General features: G+C 43.1%; 1 protein-coding gene across 1 annotated transcript in view; it reads right to left on the minus strand.

Moving 5' to 3' along the window:
• Nucleotides 1–219: 219 nt before the first annotated feature.
• sema6bb (sema domain, transmembrane domain (TM), and cytoplasmic domain, (semaphorin) 6Bb) overlaps nt 220–24,810 on the minus strand; it is a 154,528-nt gene continuing 129,937 nt past the window's right edge. Inside the window, exon 14 of the mRNA XM_034081247.1 lies at nt 220–6,275. Coding sequence (XP_033937138.1) covers nt 5,365–6,275 — 911 coding nt within the window. The 3' untranslated portion in view covers nt 220–5,364. The remainder of the gene's footprint in view (nt 6,276–24,810) is intronic.

Below are 24,810 nucleotides of genomic sequence, written 5' to 3' on the forward strand. Positions count from 1 at the left end.
CCTTTAGCTGACAATACTTAAATCAAGGGTATCTCCCCAGATAATTATTTCTACTTTCCAGTACTGTGCAACTCCATGATATAAAAGTTAGTCTTTAATGAAAAACACTCATTTCAAATTGTGTGAACCAGTGTGCTTTTTATAATAAGGTCATACATCAATTATATAAATCAACAGAGGAAGTCAAACACACTGCAGGAAATGATGACGCCTCAGGGGTCATTGTCGGAGTGGTTTATTAGAATAAGAAAGTTGACATAGAGCAAAGTCTCCATGCGGAGTGACAGGCAGAGCTCGGGACAATGTGGATGGTGAACAACTGCTGGAGTGTATTTGCGTGTGTGTGCATGGAGTGTGTATATGTGTATGTACTGGGCAGTTGTCGGAGGGTGCATGCACGTGTTGCTTTTTGCGTGACGACAGACAGATTTCTTCGCGGACACAAGCACACACACACTTGCATGTACTGTACAAATTCACACGTCGCTACTTCTGTACACACACAGAGGCTGTGTCGTCATGCAGCTACTGCACTTAAATTACATGTAAGCATCAAGGTTATGTACACAAAGTAGGGACATGTGTTGTCTTCTGATGGCCGCCTGCCCTGAGGGCCCCAGGGCGACTTTGAGGAGGGGGGGGGGGGGGGGGGGGTCAGCCGACGTCGTTCACAGTAGCAGGAGAATCCACTCGGCAAGAAAGAAGCAGAATCTCTTTTTGAAGCTCAGTCTGTATGAGTTCATTCACTCCTCCTCTTCCTCTCAGTTTCCCTTCAGATTCAGCATCCAAACAGGACACACAACACCTCAGTGCTGCTCACAGTTCATTGTCACTGTCAATATAATTAATAATAATAATCATGATAGTCTTCAGGTTCGTCTTCATTTTCATCATCAAATCCGGCACACCAGAGAAGTTGAAATCATATACAATAATATTCCATATAATCTCAAACCAAATATCTACCACAGAAACAAACTATATAAAAACAAACATGACAGAAATGATCAGTGCTGACTAAATACATCTAAAACTTTACAAAAATGCAAACGTTGATTTTGTTTTCGCCTTGTTTTGTGCTTCCCCCCCCCCCCCCCCCCTCTTATATGTTGGCTCGAAGGGGACCATTTCACGTCACTTCTCCCAACAGCGATGGTGGATTTCACACAAGTTAGACTTAGTTTCTTGGACATAGAGCATTTACAGCACAGCGGAGCGCTGTAGGACAAGATGGCAGTTATTGGCTTGGGGGGGGGCATCGCATCACTGGGCCACACGGCACTAACAACCCCAACACACAAAGGCATGGTCTCTTTAACAAGCATACAGACACAACCTGATAAACAACAACACACACAGACAGACTGGGCCGTGAGGGCTGGGTGGGAATTTTTATGTGTGTGTGTGATATGTGCAGGGCAGAGATAAGGAAGGACAATGCATGTGTGTGTGTGTGTGTGTGTGTGTGTGTGTGTGTGCGTGTGTGTGTGTGTGTGGGACTACAGGCAATATGTGCTGCATTGAACAAAAAACCCACCCTCCAAGCACACTAATTTCGAAGCAAAGGAAAGCAATTTGCCGCATGAGAGGCTTTGAAAATGTATTTTAAAAAAAAAAGGTAACAAATAAAACGGGATTTTGTGAATTACTGCGATTTCTGTTTCCGTCACCGACTCATTGAATCAACAAGCTAACCTTTAATGGTGACAAACAGGATGAGAGCGCAGCCCAGGCTCACATTAGGACGAGATATGTGTGTGCAGAGAGATAGTGTTAACAATACAAAAAGGGGCTTTAAAGAAGAAGAGAAAGTGCAGCTGTTCAAAAAGGAGGAAAGGGAATGACGTGAAGTATGAGAGAAATAGGGAGGATGACGGCTTCGATAAACAGACTGACTTTAGTGAGGCTGCACCTGCATTCTTTAGCTGCCCTGTGATGTTGAACACGTAATCAAATTAGGAAGATACCATCAAGAGCTTTCCTAGAGTGAGTCAGCCCATTTCAAGCGTAAGCTCTGTTTCTGATCTTAATTCGATTGCTTTTTGAATTTGGTTAAAGCACCAACAGTACTTGTGTGTATGAGCATGTGTGTGTGTGTGTGTGTGTGTGTGTGTGTGTGTGTGTGTGGCGGGTGTATAGTATAAAAAGGGGTAAAGAGCTGGTTGAACGTGCACCTCCCTCCCAGGGCTGATGTGTCTGTAATAATCTTCTCAAGGGCTCATCAGGTCATTAGAGGCCCGGGAATGTACTTTGCCTAATCAAGCATGTTTAGTGAAACACCGGAGGAGATGCAGAGCGAGGACGCGGCTGACTGGGCGAGCCGGCCGAGACTGAGAGACCTCATTCACACACACATCACACACACGCAGCACTCAGGTCACAGCGGAGATGGAGACGGAGAGAGATAAAGAGAGGCAGAGATGAGGGGTCGGGCTGGTGGATGGGGGCGACGTATCCTCAATACTAATGACCTGTTTCAGGGTGGAATGCGTAAAGAATACACTGTACTAATGTGTGGAGGCGGTAATGCAGTAACATCATGTTCGCCCGCCTGACCTCCTCCTCTGTCCTTGCTTTCATAAATCTCTTTCACTGGCTTGTCTCATGCAGCACCTCCAGCGCTGGCTGCTTAATCTTCAGGGCTGGCTGCTGAACCTCAATGCTGTTCAGGTACTAACAGAAATGAGACCGTGGCAATGAGTGTCGAAAGAACTGTCAGCTGGTATTGAATACTTGGTCTGATTTACAATCTTGTTTACTTTTTTTCATGAAGGAACAGGCCTTGATTTAAATTGGAATTCTGGACGAATGCAGACAATTGACTTCTTAGATAAAGTTTTAGTGAGACTGCTTACTCGGGATTTGTAGTAAAATGGGAAATAGGATTTCTTTGAAAAACAGGTTTCTTTTTTCTTAAAGTAAGGTAACCATAACAATGTTGTCTGCTATTGAAATGGCATTTCTGAAATGTTTCAACCAATACATAGCCTTTGTATTACACCGGATACATTAAACCTCAAATAACTTATTTGTTGACCACTTGGGGGCAGCAGAAACAAGCTGTGAAGACAACATTGACATATTATCAGGCTTTAAAGGCGAATAGCTTGGTTTTTGGTCTCTACCAACTCTTACGGGAAATCTAAGGCTTTTTATCTGATAAATACTTCACTGTGTTCACTAGCAAGAGTGTCTGTCTTCAATTTGGTGCTAGGCAGGAAGTGTATAGTCGATTTTTTTTACATTATTGCTGCGCGTTATGCTCCTAAAAAACAAGATAATAAGCTTTAAGATGATATAAAGCTCCATTAGGAATCTTTAAATGTTAAATAGGGTTATGTGGAAAACATGTATACAGTCACAAAAGCTGAAAGGCATAAAAAGAAAATCAAACGATGCTCTGCCCTAGTTCTTGTAGGCTGTGGTATTTTCTTGTGTGTGTGCTGGGTATTTATACAAGCACATCCCGGCTTATCCTTTTGAGCCATAGTTCTTTATATAAAGTATAATGGTTTACATATATCCTATAGCATACAGTACTCCCACGGAGGCCTCAACAATGTTAGCGCGGATTTATAAATGTCAAGCAAAGGGTTTCTGCCTAACATTAATGGCTCAATAAGAGAAAAAAACTGTAAGAAAAAGGAAGAAAGGTGAAATGAGAGTAAAACTGATAAAAGCTGCACTCAATATGAGTAACGCATTCATGGACACAAAACCAAAGAGACTCACACACACCAGCCGGCAGACAAAGAAAAAAACACCACCTCTCACAACACCATGACCCAGATGAACGAGAGCTATCTCTGGATCTACATTTGAATCAAGAATGCATGAGAACAGACAAAACAGGAAACATGAAAAGATCAGACAACGGAGTGAAAGAGTAACTCCACACCCAAGTATACCCATGCCCGTCTGTTTTCTTTATCCCGCTTTTGTCACGAAACACACTGAAAGAGATGGAGCCACAAGGGATGACCATTGTGACAGTTAGCGGTGCCCCAAGTCTCCGCTGAACTCCACTGCTCCCTTGTTAGTGAACCACCAGTGGGTGAAGCCCTACAGATGCCCGCTCCCGGTTGGTACATCTCACATGACGGATGGAGCTGCTGTCCCTCTCATTGATATTCTGCAAGGCTAGGGTCCCTGACTCTTAACGGCTATTTGTTGCCGCAGTCTCCTCCTGCTTCTGGGGCACAAAGAGGCTCAGTGTCGGGCAGAAGAGGCTGAATGGAGCTCCCAAGCGGCCGGGCCTCACAGTCAGACAGCCACAGCTCACATTCCCTCCTTCAAATGGCCTGCGGAGCCCATGGGGGCCTCGGGGCCGGTCGGAGAGACCCTGGCATACTGAGAGGCAGCGAGGGAGGGATGAATGGACGGGGAGGTATTGTTCTTTTTCCCAGCGCCTCCTGACATCTCCTAACTTTTGCTTTACTGAGTTATATTACAAAATATCAATTATATTGGCTTAATCTTCATCCTTACTTGCTTATTATTGCTTTCTTTCACTTTAATGGCTCTGTCCAGCGCTGCCTCTGAGGTACACACAAATTACAATGGGAGTCTCAACCCTTCACTAACCACTGGTCTCGACACATAGAGACACACAATACAATGTATTAGTTTCTCTGTGATTTATAAAAAAGGGAAAATAATATCAACCTCCACCGTTCTTCATTATATAGTTATACTTCACAGTAAAGACGGGACACTGGTTGGGGTTGTCGTGGCCACTCGCTTCCACACAAACACACAATCACATACTGCATGATTCATTGAGAGTCACTTCCTTCTGGCACGGCTACAACAGTTTAAGTCTCCTCTGAAATCCAAAGTAAAGCACATTGTTGTCTGCTGGATGCCACTGGCACAGAAAAACGAAAGCAGAAACAAAATGTCACACTCAGAGAAGATCCATGGCATCAAATGATGAACAGAAATGGTGGAGGGAGATTTCCACATTTGGCGCTGAAAGGGAAAATGTCTTTTTTTTTTTCAAATCTCCACACTCTTTGAGAAGCTCCCCTTTCCTTTGCACCCCTCTCTTTCCTTTACTGTTTGTCCTATGGTGTCAAAGTCAAGCTCTGCGGGTCGTACCACTTACAGAGCAGAGGGGTGCGCCTCGGATTAAGAGCAGAGGATCGGAGACGTGAGGAGAGTTTGCTCCTCTTTTTCAACTCTCTCTTTGTCTCTCTCTTCAGTCAGCTGAATGACGTCAGAACATTGAATGACAGTGAGAGAGGACAGACAGGGTAAGGTTGGACCGGGACATAGAGTCTGAGGGGTTGATTTATTCCAGTCTGCTGTTGGAGGGAATGGGTTTTCAGAGAGAGCTCGGTGCCAGCGCTCACGTACTTCGCCTCACTGGCCGCTGGTGGTGCGCTCTCCCATGTTCTTCACTAGAAGATGGCTGAAGTCCGCCAGTTCCGCCAGTTCCGCCATCCCCCGGGGCCCGTGCATATCTGGCCTGATGATGCCCGGGCGCTGGGGGTGGTAGGCTCCGTTGTTGCTGTTGTAGTTGAGCGCCTCGTGACTCCAGCGAGGCTCCCCATAGTCCATGTGGGGAGTGGGAGCGGACACCACCCTCCGTCGGTCGGGGGAGTCCTGCGGCGTGGCGGGGTAGATGTAGTCTCCCGCCGAGTTCCTCAGGGCGTTCCCGCTGGGACGACTGCCACCGTGCTCCCCTCTCTGGGTGGCTAAGATCAGGTAGCGTTGGCGCTCTGTGTGCGGGGGAAGCATGACCTCCCCCTGGTCCTCTATCCGGACCATCCCTCCGCCGCCTCCGTGAAGGAACTTGGAGCTCAGGTAGATGACAGAGTTGTTGTGGCAGGGAGTCCCCACGGCGGTGAGGAAGGTCTGGCTCTGGTCCCAGTCGGTGTCCGGGAGGCGCATGGTTCTCTTCTGCTGCAGCGGCGTCTGCTCGGGGGTGGGCAGCAGGCCGGGGTCCATCTCTCCTTTGGACCAGCCGTTGGGCATGATGAAGGGGTTGTCGGCCTGCGAGCGCCGCCTTTCGCCGCCGCTGGTTCTCGTCACGCTCATCACCGACCCGCTGCGGCCCTGCCCCAGCATGCTCTGCTCTTTGTCACCTTTGCGCCGGGCGCCGTTGGCTCCGGAGCCCCGAGAGTGGCGGTGGCGGTGACTCATGATCCAGCAGACGGTGAGCCCGGAGAGGATGGCTCCGGTGGCGAAGGCTGAGACAGCAGACACCACCAGTAGGTTCACAGACACCAGGCCGTCAGGCTCGTCCATAAAACTCTCCTGCAGCAGCATTCCTGCGAACAGAGATACAATCACAACATCGGTCAACTGCTGCAATAGCATCAGTGTTTCCTGTATTAAACATGTGGGAGTTAACAACGGCGAGGCATAATGACCTATTTTCTCTCTCCCCTCTGTGGGTGGGAATGGTCATATGCTCTCAAGCCAAGGTAGCTCTGGTTAATTGCCTTCATTACGTAAAGTGGATGGTGATTTTAATAGCTTTAATAACAGTCTTCCTGACTGAGCACGGCTCTCAACCCTTACATGTTTCACAACATTAGCTTTATGGGAAGAGATGCCAAGTCTGGCATTAATGGTGAGTAATCATTTCAAGTTTTTGCATTACATCCAACGAATATCGCTTCCCATTTATGGTTGTGTTGTATGTACATACTGCTTGTGAATTACAAGTATTTTGATTAGAAACAATACTTCATGTGATTACAGTAACAGTTATAATCCTTCAAGCCTGTATAAAACACTCCTAGATACATCATTACATTACATTTAGCTGACGCTTTTATCCAATAAGTGCGTTCGACCAACAAGATACAAACGTGAAGAAAACAGAATCATATAAGTACATCAGGTTTCATAGAGCTGAACTAAGCTGACATCAGAAGCTGGATTTGTCTCAGTTTAGATTCTCATAACAAGACCTGAAACATTTGAGCTTCTATAGTGAATTTATATATATTTATATATATATATTTTCCCCTAATTGCATCTAACGTTTATGCCGAAGCCCTTTGCGAAGATGACATAAAGCATCATGTTGATAAAGGGTCAACCATGACTTTCAGTATTTCTTATAAGAAAATAAGATGAACTCCTCGAGAGAAGTGTTTATGAATTATTAAACATATGAATACAGCTAGACCATAGCACAAGCTGCCATGGATCAATTAGGAAAATGCCAGAAGAAAAGTAGTTCTTTGCAGCATGAGATCCTGGGACCAACACCAACGAATACAATGAAATTGAGCCAAGGGAAGCAGATTGCAGAAAAACAGATGAAGGAGAGAGGAGGGTGTTCGAGAGAGAAAGAGAGAGAGTGGCCTAAAGCAAACTCGAACATTCGGGGTCTTACACAAACATAGTAATAGTTGTTAAATTACAGCACTAACAGAGGCAGAGGGAGGACTGTCTCCACCAGGACAGCAACATAAATCCTTTTCTCCCGGAAAATAAATAGATGTCATTAATAGACATCGGGAGCCACTTACTCACACAGCACAGAAAGGCAGAAAGAATGCGCTTACAGAGAACAGCAGCGTTTTTTTTTTTTTTTAAACAAACATACTTTTATTGTCTTACAAATTCATTTTTAATGGGAACAAATGGAGCTGGTTGTGGTGCAAATAGCCTAGCATGAGACAGCCTGGTGGTTAATTAACGCGGCCTGTGGCTTGGTGTAATAAAGTGTAACTCTACACATTGACATTAAGCTGGGGAATGGCAGCTAAAACCCTGAGAGAGACTGCTGCGCTCTGCAGGAGTTGCTTTGAGGATGTTTAAGGAGCAGTTCACCAAAAAGCACTGTTAAATATTTGAACACTTACCAATATCTAGTTTAAAAGCTCTAAGCTCCTTGGGGTTGGCCTTTCCTGTAGTGCAGGGATGGGCAAATGGCGGCCCCCAACCTCCTCTTTTTGCGGCCCTCAGATTAATTTATAAACAACGTAATTAATTCAAAAATTCAAAAAAAAAAAATATATTTTTTTTTACTTGTAGTACCGATACCGTACACTAGACTCCTAGTTACGTCGCGAGCTGCGTAGATGATTTAAAATACCGCGAAATAATCTGTGACACATTTGTGTGTATTGTGTTTGTTTCCCGGGGAAACCCTCACAAGAAACACCGGCTGTTGTTATGCCTGCTGTGACGTTAAATTGCCTCTTGTAATTATGCCTTTACAAGCTTAAATGTTGTATTTATCATCTGAATTTGGCGAAACAAGTTTAATATTCTTAAAACCAAGACTTTGTTTATTTCAAATCAGATGAAAACAAACTGTCACGGACCCTGCCGTGTTATCTATGATTACTACGCTTTTCATTCATAATTTCAGCGGGAGGGAGGGGGAGCGGCGCTGAGGAACAGCAGAGTGTGGGCTGACAGGTGTCTGTGTTGCAGAGACTGGCTACAAGTGTCTTAGGTTCAAGTTAGACAACTAATGTCTGGGTTAGTGTTCATGACTTCATGTGTATGTCATCTAATGGTTAATCTCAATACACACACATTTTCCGTGCTTTCCAATAGTTTAAAATAGTTTTATTCCACTGTTTAATAACCTGTTCAATACAAACATGCCACTTGTAAAAATGTAATAAAATGTCTGTGAACTGATATTTGTTTAGTGAGCTTATTAGAGGATGTTCCCATTTTTTGGGGATGTTCCCTTTGATTGTAAAATGTCAATGAAGATGTCAGACTTAGTATATTTGTTAATAATTACATACAACACATGGAATTTTTGTGTGTGTGTGTTCCAAGTGAATCTGCGGCCCCCTGGTGGCCAGTACATCAATGATGTGGCCCCCACCACCTTCAAAGTTGCCCATCCCTGCTGTAGTGAGTTATATTGGTTTATGTGCCTGTAAATGGTCTGCAAAGTCTAAAATCCCAAAGTTCCCTCCAGAGAGAGTTTCTGTCACACACACAGAAAAATAAAGACCTTGTAAACATGTAACCAAAGAGGCAAAAGAAATACACACACAAACCTGAACATGTGTCCCCTTTAAGCATTTTCCTCGAAGTTTAGAAACATCTTATTAAAGATGTCAAAAGCTGTGTTGTGCTGGTTGACCATTCAAACAGTTTTACAGTATCAGATCTTTAAAAATACAAAACAGTGTTAGCCTTTTACTTCTGAGAGGAGGTACTTAAACGTGGGGTAGGTAAGTTTGAGAAACCGGCACGAGATACACTTTTTGTTATATTCCATGGAATGCTCTTAACATCCCGATAGCAAAGAATATCTTCAGTGCTTTGACAAAAAATCCATAAAAAAACGTCATCTGTGGAAGCCGTGGCGCTGTAAAAAGCACGACCAATCATCTGAGCCGGCCCGGCTAAAGTAACTGGATGGCCTACCTGCCTGTCAGCCTTCCATCTGTGCACAAACTTACCTCGTGCCCTCATTGGTCATGTGCGTGTTCGTGTGTGTTGGAGGAGGGGCTCTGTGAGGAAGTAGCAGATTTCTTCCGGCTGTGTATTTTCAAATTCTAGCGCACTCGAGCTGGTTTCTCCAAAATTACATACCCCACCTTTAACTGTGTTTCGGTAAGAATTAGTTCTCCATTAAAAAAAACACATTACTCTTGGTGCCCATGACTCATAAGTACAACAAGCTCCAACTGTGCAGACAGATGAAAGTGCGGGGACAGAACTGAATCAAAAAACTAATGAGAGTAAGTCTATTATGATGCTGCAATTACTGCTAACAAGCTCACAAAAGCAGTTTTAACAGGTAGCAAGTAATATTAAGCCTTTAAGCATGCTAACATTTGTTAATAATCACCATACACAAGTAGCTGAACCTGGCGGGGATGTCATTTGTGTTGGAGGTCATTAACCAAAGTATTGAACACATTAACTACGTGATGAACGTGCTTAATAACCTTTTTAATTATCTTTTGTCTGGCATGGTTTTAGCAAATGATAACTTGCCATTAATACAGCAACTTCTCTAATTACGTTTTTTTTTATCTGATGCTTCCTTTTGTTATATTATTATAGGTAGAGATAGCTTGTCTGTAAAAATACAAGGAGGAGCTAAAACTGGACCCAGAAGGAAAGTAATGTACTAAATAATGACCTGATTTAAGGGAGAGGAGCCTTGTCTGGGTTTTTATTCTGTTATTTCCAGACAGTTGGCTCATTGCCAGACTGGTGTGGCCTTAAAGTAAAAACGTACTGTGAAGTCTCCGAGGAACAAATGACCAGTTAAAACTAAACCATTAATCCATCCATTGTCACTTCAAATCTCCTCTGACAGCGTATACAATAGGTCCTAAATACTATCGATGGCTGTCCATCCTCTCAACAAGTTTGCAGTTCATTGACTGAAAGCTGGCATTGATCAAGTGTTGGTCAATCAATGTCCTTTCAGCACTAATTAGTCCTTTAACACCAATCCAATGAGCTCGGTCATACACGTGGACAGCAGCCTTAGTTACAGCCTGATACTTACGTGACGTGCACACAGTTCAGTACGGTTCGCCGTCAGACAAATCCTCCCGAAGAACCGCAGATCACGTTTCATCAGCTGGACTGTGTTCGCTCTTTGAAGCGTATTGGCTTTTAATGATTTAGTTTGCTTGATGGCACAACCTGTTCTTCCCTCATTTCCTTTTGACTACTTTTTCTTTCTTTGCTCCTCGACCTTCATTAGCTCATCACCGCTTCTGAATGTTAATTGGAATAGTACATGATGATCTAATATAATTTGAAACTACATACTGTAAGGAATTCCCAATTAATAAAATGTAATCATCGCAATATTGAAATCGTAGGAGGCACACTATCTGGTACAGAAGGCGTTTCATTCCAATGAAACGCCTTCATTGGAATCATTTTTTTTTTTTTTACTTCTGAACACTTTTGTATCGATTGGCTAGCACTCCAACACATTGTACGTGATAGGCTAAGGGGCGGGACATCTCTAAAAGCAGTTGGCCTATCACAACAGAGCCAGCCAGCTAACCAATCAGACAGAGGGTGACAAGAGGTCACAGTAGAGACATGTCACAGTAGAGACACAACATACAATTAATAACCCGGACATGAGCAGAATAGGGCCCCTTTTAAATAATATACAATTAAATATCTTGTTGAATGATGAGTTTAATTATGTAAAAATATTCAAACCCTGCAATATCGTTAATAATTACGTTATTTTCCAACTTGTGCCGCCCCATACTGGAATTATTCTTATGATTTTCTCCAGAAGGATGTCCTTGCGTTTGGCTTGAGTTAGGCATTTGGAAGTGTTTATTTAACTGAGTAATAGGGTTTATTAAAGAGGTTAGTTTTGCCCAACGGTATGTAAAACCTTGATTGCTCCACATCTCAAAATTGCTCTGAACTTGGATGGCAGCTTATATGTTTGGATCCCACAGCATGTTTCTTCACTTTGTTCCTCCATGCTGTCAATTCGTGGTTACATTAATCTCTGCGTATTCATTTAGGCGCCCATATTCTTCGATATGTTTATATAGAATTTGGCATTTAAAATTCTCTTCCCCTCGAAAAACATTGTAGCCGTCTTTGTTGGAGCAACTTAAACAAAGCCCCCAATTCCTGCTGTATTTATTTCCATGTTTCAGGCCAATATTCAATTTTGAAAGACTGCCAGTTTCAATTACATTATCTCTGCTCTCCTCAGTATAAAGGGTGTTTGTGGAGGCAGCAGATGCGACACAAAGAAAGGCATTTGGAGGTTACCAACATCTTCATTTACAGTGCCCGCACACACACACACACACACACACACACACACACACACACACACACACACACACACACACACACACACACACACACACACACACACACACACACACACACACACACACACACACACACACACACACACACACACACACACACACACACACACACACACACACACACACACACACACACACACACACACACACACACACACACACACACACACACACACACACACACAGGAGGGATTTGAAATATCAAGTACTGTAATACATTGATTCATAGCTGGATTTTATTTTGAAAAAACCACACTCTTGATGACTTTGTAAACAAAAACGAAGCGTTGCAACCACAGACAATTCATGGCAGAAACAAAACAGACCGCATATCTCCTCTCACACACACACACACACACACACACACACACACACACACACACACACACACACACACACACACACACACACACACACACACACACACACACACACACACACACACACACACACACACACACACACACACACACCACACACACACACACACACACACACACACACACACACACACACACACACACACACACACACACACACACACACACACACACACACACTCAAACTCAGACACACACTCACACACATCTGGATTTGTTCTTCTAGCTGTACTCAGCTGCAGAGGTTGTCGAGATTTCTCTTACATTTACCTCAACTGTCGACCAGGGTTTATATGGCACTTCAGATTAAATTCTGCACGGTGCAATAATACTGCTGTCATCCTCATGCAGGAGGAGAAGTCTTGACAAGTGTGTGTGTATGACTTTTTCAGGTGTGTGTGTTAGATCAGCTTTGTGTGTGTGTAGCTGTAAAACAGACACAGGCTGTTTTTCTGAAACTCAATATGCTTCCTAACTCTTCGACACATTTCAGATATGTTAATAATTGTATGCATTTATGTTATTCCCCCACAGGTCTGTCTTTCTCCGTTGCACCACACGGAGGGGAAAACATTTGGCTAGTGGCTGAAATAGCCGATTAAAATGAAACTATTTGGTTGGTTGTGTGTGTTTTGGCGAGACAGCAGGCAGGTTTCTCTGCATCCTACCAGGAGGTGACGTTAGGAGCAGCCGCCTGCACACTCTGCCTTCCCTTCAACTCCTTCTCTCCTCTTCCAATCCTGCTCGCTTATTAAAGCTTAATAGAAGGCAACAGGCCTGCCTGTCAGCGCCACGCACACTGAGCTGCTTGTCTTCAGGCTTCCAGCTCCAATTACAGCGTAACAATGAGAGGAGAGGAGGATTTTATACAGGAGGAGGAATAGGGAGGTGCAGTGAGGAAAGGGACATGACACAAAAGAGGTGAGAAGATGAGGAGAGGCTGAAGGAAGAGGAGAAGCGGGCACAAGAGAGGAGTAAAGAGGAGAGGAGAGAGAAATAATAAGAAGAGGAGAGTATGGAGGAGAGAAGAGCTGTCCCGAAAAGATGGAAGAGTTCTGTTGTTGCAAGCAACTCTAGTGGCACATTAATGTAAAAGATATACATCAGCTTACTGTGTTGATTCGATTAGATATTGTTTATTCATCGCACATTTTTTAAAACTTTTTCTCACAGGTGAATATTAACAGGCATTACTCAAGTTAAATATGCAATCAAATAAAAATAGAATTAGCATACAAATACGGATATTAGATTAACATTATTGTTTGTACTGAGACAACACAATACAGTTAGCGTCTAACCAGAAGCGCAAAAGAAGCAGTAAAGTGTTACTTATAGAATAGTATAGGAAACCTACATATACCAGATATACAAAAGTTAAAGTATATACAGTAAGGACAACATATATGGGTATAAAATCTATAAACAGCAGTATAGAAATAGAATGCACAGTAGCAGTTAACAGTAGAAACATGTATATCCTTAAAATATCTATAGAATATTATTATTAATACTATTACTACTACTACTACCACAGCTACTACTTCTACTACTACTACTACTACTACTACTACTACCACAGCTACTACTACTACTACTACCACAGCTACTACTACTACTACTACTACTACTACTACTACTACTACTACCACAGCTACTACGACTACCACAGCTACTACTACTACTACTACTACTACTACCACAGCTACTACTACTACTACTATTACTACTACTACTACCACAGCTACTACTACTACTACTACTACTTGAACAAGCATTTAAAAAAAATGACAAAATGTATAATACATAATGTAAAATAAACATACTACTACTACTACTACTACTACTACTACTACTACTACTACTACTACTACTACTACTACTACTACTACTACTACTACTACTACTACTACTACTACAGTACTTCTATTAGCCTACTACTGAAACAAACATTTACAAAATGACAAAACGTAAAGTCCAATTCAAAGGCTTGTATTTTAATAGTTTGTTCTCTGGTATCCGGTTTCCTTTGTCTCTACCCTGCAGTATCTGTTCCTTCACACCCGTCCTCCCCTCCCTCCAATCTTCTTGTTAGCTGTTAGTCCTCTCTCCATATCTTGCTCTCACCCACCACTCCTTTGATCACCAGGGGTGGCGGCCTGGTGGGAGTAGTGGCTTCAAAATTCAAAGAGAGAAGTGAAGAAACTTTTCACTCTCACATTTTCCAAATCAAGGTCGTCCGTGCACGATCAAATTCAATTTTGGTGCAACAAAGTGACGTGTCCGTTACATGGCGGGTTTGACAGCTCTCGTCATATTAATCTGAGTGATTTCTAAAATTCTCCCTCATGTCTTCTGCTCTCATTTCTCCCTCCGTTCTGCCTGTTATTAAGGGAAATTAATGAAAAGACCCGCTCGCTCCACATTTCCCTTGACTAGAGCCTTGGCAGAAGACTCTCTGCTCACAGTTTTGCGGTGCCTTGATGATGGCCCTGTGAACATGTGTGAGATAAAGACAGAGGGTCAGACAAAGGGGAAGAGAGGAGGATTTTTTTTAAAAACAGGATCTAATGGAAGCTCCTATTGAAAATATAATCCAAGTTTAGTGAGACTAAGGTCTAATTTTCATAGTTTTGGCCGTCACTTCTAATGAGATAAAATAATAGCTTACATTTGGGAACACTGTAGCCTCACTACGATCAAAGCTGGTTAGAAACACGAGCGATTAAAGGATCAACCAAGGTGAACTCTTTGAAAATCTAAACCAGAGGTGTCAAGATAATGTGTGTGGTGATAGTGGATATCTGAGGGGTCAGCAAATGTATTACTTTTCTATTATTTTTATTTAAAAGAAGACAATCGAATTTATTTGTACCCATAATTATCTCAAGTCTGTTTTTCTTGTGACAAGAGTAAAATGCCTCTCCATGCCTCTTAAAATCTTAATTTGAAACTATTTGAGGGTAACATTACTCTTGGTGCATCTGTGTTGTGTCTCGTCCAATGTGTTAGTTAGTTATGTTCATGTATTTTGTCTGTCATTTCCTGTTTTATTTTGTACTTACCTCTTGTCTTTCATTTCAGGCCCTGTTTCTTCCTTCCCTTGTGTGTTTTTCCCGCCATTATCAGCGTCTGCCCCGCCCCCGATTGTTTCCACCTGTTCCCACTCACCTCATGTTTAAATAGTCCTGTCTCTCCCCTGTCCTGTGTCAGTTCGTCTTGTTTGTTTCCCCGAATGGTCGTGCCAAGCCTCAGCTAAGAAAAGATCGCTTTCACTCATGTCAGGTTTTGTTGTTAATTTTGTAGGCTTAAAGGTGGGGTAGGTAATTTCGGAGAAACCAGCTCGAGTGCGCTAGAATTTGAAAATACACAGCCGGAACAAATCTGCCACTTCCTTACAGAGCCCCTCCTCCAACACACATGAACGCGCACATGACCAATGAGGGCACGAGATAAGTTTGTGCACAGATGGAAGGCTGACAGGCAGGTAGGCCATCCAGTTACTTTAGCCGGGCCGGCTCAGATGATTGGTCGTGCTTTTTACAGTACTACGGCTTCCACAGATGACATTTTTTAATGGATTTTTTGTCAAAGCACTTAAGATATTCATTGCTATCGGGATGTTAAGAGCATTCCATGGAATATAACAAAAAGTGTATCTCGAGCCGGTTTCTCAAACTTACCCCACCTTTAAGTTTCTTTCTTAAGTTCTCTTTTTATTATGCATAGTTTTTCCTCCTTGTGAGCGCGCATTTGGGTCTATCAGTTTGTGTCGAGGTCCTGACAATCTGTTTGTAGTGTCTAAGGAACGTGGACGTGTCTATGTAGTCGGGAACAGATGATATAAACCATTTTATTTGATTGTAAAACCTAAAGTAACTGCATCCAGGAGATAGGCCATAATCCCTGATTGCACAGAAGAACTGTATGTACTCACAACTACAACAAGTATGAGAAGAAAGGTCAAGTTGAACCAGGAAGTATCTTTACTATGATTCAGCCTACAGGAAATGATTCAATGGTTTCTCTTCCAAAATGTTTGTCTAACTTGGGATTTTTCATTACAAACTTTACGATTGGATGTCTTCTTGTGTCCTTTGTCTGGTTGGACTTCTTTATAGATATGTTGCCCTTAAATCTCAGCAATAAAGTCAGCAGTTAAAGTTGCTCCATGAAACCCAAAATGACGTCAACCGGTCCTTATATAGCAAAAGCACTTTCCAAAACCCAGCTGCCTGGAGGTGATGAACACTAACAGGATTTGAACTATCTCTGATTCTGTACAACATGTTTCTATTAATGTTCAAAGGTATAAATGAGTGCAAGACTATGGATGCCTGTTAGGAAAGATGTTCTGAAATTGTTCGTCATTATCCTCCATTATGGTATTGATTTCCCTCTTTTTACTATGGGTGGCTTTGGAGTCCTCGTTCAAGATGTGGCCATCTGTTAAAGCATAAGCGCTTATAAAGTGGTCAGACAACATGTGCTACAAACTAGTTATTTTCTCTTCTTATTATATTTTCGCAAAACCCAACCATTATTATGATTAACTCGATGAACAAATCTACCCAAATATGACCCATGATTGTTTCACCTGCCCTCTTCCACAGATTTTGACAACTGTCAGGAGGTTGCAGCTAATTGAGATGTTTCAATATTTTGTCAGCTATTTGAGTCTTCCTACGGTTTGATAAGTTAGCTAGGAAAGGGAACTGTTATGCAGCTTCCAGAGCTGACATTCATGTCATCAGAAACGCAGCACATCAACACAGAACAAAGAGACATCACGGCACCCCGGCGGACCTGTCGATGCCACAAGCTCACAAATCTGAGCTTGATAGGTTACGACTGTGTCAGCGTTCACTGTTCCACTAATCTGAGCGCCTTTCATCTCCGCAATCCACCATTTCTCTGCATGTTAATGTGTTTATGCACGCAGCCACGGCAGGGATGCACGTGGCAAAGCATGTGCGTGCGCCTAATGTGAAAACACGTGTATAGACGTATTGATATGTGTGTGTGTGTGTTAATAAGTGACTGCACCCATGGCTCAGTGATTTTGCTCATTATCCTCCTTTCCTTTTCCTCTGTTGAAAGACTGTCGGTAGTATTTTGCTTCTTGTTTTTAGCACGTCTTCCTCCTTCCTGCTATTTATGGCTTATCATTATCACCACCATTTCCTTTAACAGATACACTGTGTATCTCCCTTTTTCACACACAGACAGTACACCTCGTAACACAGATGTGTGTGCTCGGACTGGGAGAACGAATCAAAGCTTTTCAAAAATAAAACGGCGACTCTGCAGAGCTCCTTACGGGGACTAAACCTTGCTCGTAAACTCTTGGGATGATTGTAAAACCATCTCCCTGCTTGATAGTTTTCGGAGCACGGCTGCTGCTGGGGAGTGCTGCACTACTCCTTCGTTTAAGAAGAAAACAAGAAATATATAAAACAAACAGAACAACCCCAGCTCCGGAGGGATAGTCAGACGTGAACTGACCAGCTGAACGATCAATATGTTCAAATACTTATACGCAACAGCCATGTGGTTGCAATTAAAATCTCCACCGAAATGCCCCGCTGTTAATAGATGCAGGTCTTCTGTTGAAGAGAGGGCAGATCAGGCTGTTGGCTGGCTGAGAGTCAGGGATTGTGATGATGATGATTACATACCTGCACGACTCTCCTGCTGCTTATACATTCCTCTCTTCCACCTCCACCCTTCTTAATGTTTTAACTCTTTACACATTGGTTTCTTTCCCCTTCTCCCTTCAGGAGAACAATCTCCGGAGTTAATGAGGTAAGTCTCGAGTTTCGTTTGTGGCAGCGTTATGTGTTAAAATAATCAGAGTCGGGGGGCACCCTCCCGCTGCCATATAATCAAAAGCTACAGCCCCTTTCTTTTTTCCTTTCCTGCCCATAAAGGGTTTTCTCACAGGCGTTTGCACTCGGGCTGCTGTCAGAAATGTTCCTCATTGAATTTGTGGATTCAATTAAATCAGGAGTTTTCCCAATCTGGTCAACCTTTCGAGAGAGGGCAGCTTAACAAGGGCCGGTCTGTTAACGGTCTGAGAGGCATCCAATCCAAACAAAGCAGCGGTAAAATAAATTGTTTTCCAGAGAGTCGTGTTCGCACGAGTATGCATGCACGTGTGAGTACCAACATGTTTCTCTCAGTAGGATGCAGCTTTTATCCTTTTCCTACAATTATTTACGGGTTACAGAGTTGGCTGCGCGTTTGGTTCAGCAATTGATATTCTCATTTTAGGTGCAAAGCCAAAAGCAAACCGTGGAGAGCCATAATAAATATTCACAAACATGTCACAGGCGATACATTGGAGTCGAGGTGTGCATAGCATTAGTCTAACTATCTGCCCCGAGGGCTCATATCTCTCATTCTCAAATCGTGAAGCAGGCAATTTCAACTTAATCTCTCTCACATGCTACATCCATACATCACATCAGGGCTACGTATGTGGCTCGCCCACCACCTGAAAACACATGCCAATTTGTTTTTATGTTAACCCCCTCAGCACTTAAGTGTTGGAGCCTTCTTGATACACACTTCTGGAGGTTTAACGGAACGATTAAACCATCAGGCTCATGTCGGGGCAGCACGCCATCTGGGTGGCTGATTGAAACTACCCCTCGCCCCGTTCGCTCAGTCCCCCGCCTGCTCTGTTCATTTACAGGCTGCCGTTAATGATATATCCCTGCTGCGACACGGGGCCAAGGCCTCGCAGGTGGACACGCCATCAGAACACTTCCTGAGCTGAGGGATCGCTCACAATCACAGCGTCTGTCGGCACCGGAGTGTTTAAGGTGATCAATACTGAGGAGCTGCAACGTGGAAGGAAGAGGCGAGGAGAGATGGAAGGGAATCAGAGGCTGAGAGAAGTGAAACATGTGTGTGGGAGAGTCAACTTAAATGAAGTTAAAGGCGCCTTATTATGCACATTTTCAGGTTCATATTTGTATTTTGTGCCTCTACTGTGATATGTTTACTTGCTTTAATGTTAATGCTGCAGCACCTCTTTTCACCCTCTGTCTGAAACCAGAGCCCCGTCTGCTCTGATTGGTTAGCTGGCCGGCTCTATTGTGTTTGGATAACCACTTAGATGTCCTACCCCTTAGCCCAGGGGTGTCAAACTCAAGGCCCGGGGGCCACATTCGGCCCGTGACTTCATTTTATGTGGCCCCACAAGAGCTTGCAAAGAATATAATATGTTTATTATACGGTTACATGCTACAGAAGCATGTTGCCCATAATCAACATGTCCCACAATGCATCTCAAATATGACTTTTTTCTCAGAATTTGCCTTTTTTTCTTCAAAATATGCATTTTTTCATAGAATTCCTTTTTCTCAGAATTAGATTTTTATTTCAAAATGTCACTTCTATTTCTTTTTTCTCCAGAATTTGGCTTTTCTTTTTAAATCATTTTGGGACATACGCACTGAAGAGACTTGCAATTAGGCAATGATGTAATATAATACATTATTTTATATATATGATATATTTATATATGTATTTTTATATAGTCTTAAAGTTACAACCGGCCCTTTGAGTGCAACCATAATGCTGATGTGGCCCGTGATGAAATTGAGTTTGACACCCCTGCCTTAGCCTATCAAATACAATGTGTTGGAGTACTAGCCAATAGAAGCGCAAGCGTTACATAGTCATGTCACTATGTCACTGAAGTAAACAAAGGAGTCCAATGGAGGTGTTTCAGGCAGGGGGGAGAGAGAAACTCCCTTTGGAGGGAACTTTGAGATTTTAGCCTTTGGAGTCCATTTACATGCACACAAAGGGAAAGGGAAATCACTAAAAGCATAATAGGGCCTCTTTATTGTCGGTGATAATCCTTCATTGCAGAAGAACTGCGTGTGCTCACAACGTCAACAATTATAACATGAAAGGTTAATCAGGAAGTTAATCTGGGAACTCGATGTTTTTCCGATGGACAGGAAATGAATGTAATGTTTGCATTTGTCTTTTCGAAACACAAATGTTTATCCTTATTACAACTTGTGCGATTGTCTGACTTCCTGTGTTTCTTGTCTTGTTGGACTTCTTTATAGCGATGTTGATATCAGATCTCAAAAAGTCATTCAGCAGTAAAAGTTGCGCCATTTAAAAATAACGTTATCCTCCAAACGTACTTACTGCTGTATATACCGAGGAGCTGACAACGTGGAAGAGACGTTGAGGTGAGGAAAGATGGAAAGCGAAAGTGTTAGAGAAACACTAACACTGTTTTGCATTTTGCCTTTTTGTTTATGTATGTCTGTAAGTTGTTGCTGTTGTCGGGACCCCCTTGAAAACGAGATGGTGCATCTCAAGGGGTTTTATCCCAATCAATAAAAATGTCTATATATAAACGTAACGAGATTTAGACAGAGAGAGGGCGATGGAGTGAAACAGAGAAGGAGTGTAAAAAGAAAAAGGCGCAGTAGTGTTATTGATGTGTTGCAGAAAGGAGGGAAAGTGGTGTTTGATGGAGGGAGTTAGAGGAACTCTACAGGGTCGATGTTTGTCTGAATGATACGAAAACAAGCCCAAAATGCAACTACAGGGCTGTGGATGGCAGGCGTTACAGCTCCCGCACTTGATCTGACAACAATTACCCAGCAGCACTGGCCACAGACCTGCTCCAGGCCCTTATTCTTTGCCTGTGGATGTGTGTGTGTGTGTGTGTGTGTGTGTGTAGGTCCGGCCAAATTCATGAAATGCCAGTGCCTGATGTTCAATGTAGCAGAGAGTGAGCTGTGAGTAAAACGACTCGACGTCCCCTCACACAATGTTTAATGAGCTGACCTGCCGTTTTCCAGCCTTTTAGCTCTCACACACACACACACACACACACACACACACACACACACACACACACACACACACACACACACACACACACACACACACACACACACACACACACACACACACACACACACACACACACACACACACACACACACACACACACACACACACACACACACACACAAACACACAGACACACACACACACACACACACACACACACACACACACACACACACACACAGGTTTTGCCGCTCAGCCGTGCTTTTGGGATAGTTGACATTGTGAGTCTTGCATGAGTAACTTTGAATACATTGTCTAGCTGCGTGGGCTTTGGTAAAGGTGACGCTGATTATGAATGTTTGATAACATTCTGGGTACATCTACATTTTAGAAAAGTGCAAAACTATATTCTTTGTATGTAAAGACTATTGAATCTGAGAGGTAGCTACAAGTGTTAATAGTAAATAGTGCATATAATGGAAATGTACAAGTAAATGTACCTCATAACTGCACTACAAGTAGTAACTTTCTTAAACTGAGTATCTTTCCAAAGTTAAAGCTGTGTTTACAATCCTGAGGCCATTGTATTATAGTCAATTGTAGAAGTTTTTGTTGAATATTAAACTGGATTGTGTCTACAAGAAATGTTTTGGCAATCAAGCAATCAAGTATTTGTGCTCTCCAATTACAGTCGATCACGGTTGGAGCCGTTTGATTGATTTCATTTATTCTCAAAGCATTAATATCAGACGTTGAGGCCCTAAAAACTCGTTTTATATAAGAACTGTATTTCTATTTGAACTATAATGTTAAAGGTGTTATGAAATCTTCTCAGAAAACAGTGTGGGTGCAGCAATGTGTTTGGGATTTGTTCTTTAAATATTATTATTTAATCTAGGAATCTATCTGTAATAATTTTTACTTCAAAAATGTTATGTTTTTGAATGACTTACTCTCGTTTTCCTCTTGAATGTCAAAGCATTGTTCTGAACTTCAAGGTTGCTAGAGAACATCGTCTATAGACGCTTGACTGTGATCATTTGAAAATGCAGAATGAAAAAATAACTTTTGGATGTTTGGGGAAATAAAGTCAGGTTGAAAATGTATGAAATCAAGCTTCTCTTGAAAAATGTGGTGAAATTTCGGGTAGAAATCAGAAAAAACCGATGACTGTATGCTTTACTGTACGTGTACAACCCTCCCCGAAAACACTCCCTTCAACCTGTTGAAAGATGGCAACCGTGCACACACACATAAACACATCTATCATCCTGTGGCTCTCTGGAGGGGGGGAGTTTTTGTTTCTCAAGGCTCCCTGTGAGGCTCCCGCTGTGCAGCAGGAGGACTCAGAGGAAGCAGAAGCCCACGAGGAGTCCTCGCACCTCGCAGAGCTTTTCCAGAGCTATTCCTGTCGTCTTAGAGCTCGCTGAATACAATCTCTCCACTGAAAACGGCACATACAGTATTTCACTTCCCTTGTTCCCTGCAATGCCCAAGTACACACACACACGTACAGATGTTCATATTTCATCAGCCCAGCCTCAGCATTCATAGAGGGGATCAGATCTGTTCTTCTAGCCTCTCAGAAGCTACTCGGGGTGGTAGAGATGTGCGAGTTCGAGCACAGAGCTGCGTCTGGGGAAGCTTCACACCACATTTCCTCTATCTCCACTATTCTCTGTATCCCCGCGTCTCTCTCTTTCTGCTGTCTGGACTGCAGGAGTGACAGCAGAGGGATTTATGAGAGTAGAAAGGACATCTGTGGCGTCAAGTTTAGAGAGCTCCGTCTGAAAGAGGAGACCGCATCAAACAAAAATTGAACTACTGTGGCGAATGCTCCCCCACCCCCTTCACTTCCTCTCCTTCTTTTTTGTTCCCTGACTGTTCCTTTATCTCAGTTGAGGTTCAAGCTACAGGGCAACACATTTATCATCAGCAGGCTTAAGACCTTGTGCTTTAACTAGCTGCCATGTAAATACAAAGGACTGTGTCGGCTTTATGGCCCCCCCACCATACCCCCTTAGGCCCCTTTGCAAACCGCCGCAATTAGAATTAGATCAGACCACAGCCGTAAATTTGCCAACAAATTTTCTTTGCCGCACAAAGCTCCCCACAACTTTACAGAAAAGACAAAGTCGGCGCTGTGGTGATCGTCACCGACTCCAACGTGAGGCCACACCAAAGAATCTCCATTCGCCTCATTGATGTTTCAGTGGCCCTCATTTACTGAGTGATCGCATCCCGCTGTTGCTCCAGTCAAAACACCGCCTTTCTTCTAGAAATATTTTCACAGCACCATAATTGCTTCCATCTGTAGCTACACTGTGGCAACACAAGCTCAGTGTCATTACGTCTGAGCAGGTTCGCAGCTGAACGGGGAGCGAGTGCGTGCGAGTGTGAATGTCCCTAGAAGCATGAACGCATTCGCTGAGAAGTCTACTTTTCTCAACGTGGTGGAAACAGAGATTTGAGAAGAAAGTGTTGATTTTGAACAATGAAGGAATGTGACGGAGCAAGACTTGTTTTTTGTAGCAAGACACACATTTTCACACACATTGCCTCAAACTCCTATTTGATGGCTGGTTTAACAGAGTTGACTTTCGCTGATGAGCTTTTCTCGTGCCAACACAATTTGACTCTTTCCCCTAAAAGGCCTGCAAACAGCAAAATGAAATGGGCTGCGGGGAGACGCATGGTCCCAACAAAATGATTTGAATGTAAGAATATCTTTCCTTTAGCGTTCGGAGACCCTCGTGGTGAATTACAGCTGAGAAGTTGGAGGTTTGACAGAGCATTTAGCCCACGTTTACCCTGTAAGTGATCGGCCCGTCAGCGAAGGTCACGACCTGGAAAAACTGAAAGTCCGCCAATCGACACATTGCGGTAACCTGCCGTAAGTGGACCCGACAATCGATACCGTCTGTCGACGCCTGAACCAAATCTGAGTCATTACACTGTTTACAGAAACGGTTTATATTACCTGTCACAAGCACGTCCACACACACACACACACACACACACACACACACACACACACACACACACACACACACACACACACACACACACACACACACACACACACACACACACACACACACACACACACACACACACACACACACACACACACACACACACACACACACACACACACACACACACACACACACACACACACACACACACACACACACACACACACACACACACACACACACACACACACACACACACACACACACAAGTTCAGAGTTCGTTAGCTGATTTCTGTCGGTAGCGTACGTTCTGCTCAAACATCATTAAAACTGAAACCAGCACAACTTCAGCTGCAGTTCGTCACAGTAACTGAGTTGTCCACTGTGAACAGCCCACTAATTCAGAGGGCACACAGCCGCTCACACACACAGGTAATAATGGCTTTTTCCCCCCGCAGGCAGAATTGCTAGCGCGGATTTTGTGGGTGTGTGTGTGATTAACTAATTTAGCAATTTTACAGACCAGAGACGTAATAGCAGTCCTGGCAGTAAAAAGTGAGAAATGGGTTAAGGCTGAAATAAATACTTTATTTGTAGGAGAACTCAAATGGAATACATGATGTCAGGGCTTCACTATTGCTCATTCACATCAGGTGTGTTGCTTCATGGTCATCACAATTCACAGAAAGCGAATTAAATGTATACTGAAGACCACATGTGTTTATTTATTACGTTTTGCCTCCACTGGCAAAGTACGTCCGTTTTTTGAAGTGTAATGCTAGGGTTGGTTTGTGATTTGTCCTTAACAACTCTTCTGCAAAGCCAATCAAATCAATC

This window comes from Pseudochaenichthys georgianus, chromosome 4 (assembly GCF_902827115.2).
Source record: "Pseudochaenichthys georgianus chromosome 4, fPseGeo1.2, whole genome shotgun sequence".
Lineage (NCBI taxonomy): Eukaryota > Metazoa > Chordata > Actinopteri > Perciformes > Channichthyidae > Pseudochaenichthys > Pseudochaenichthys georgianus.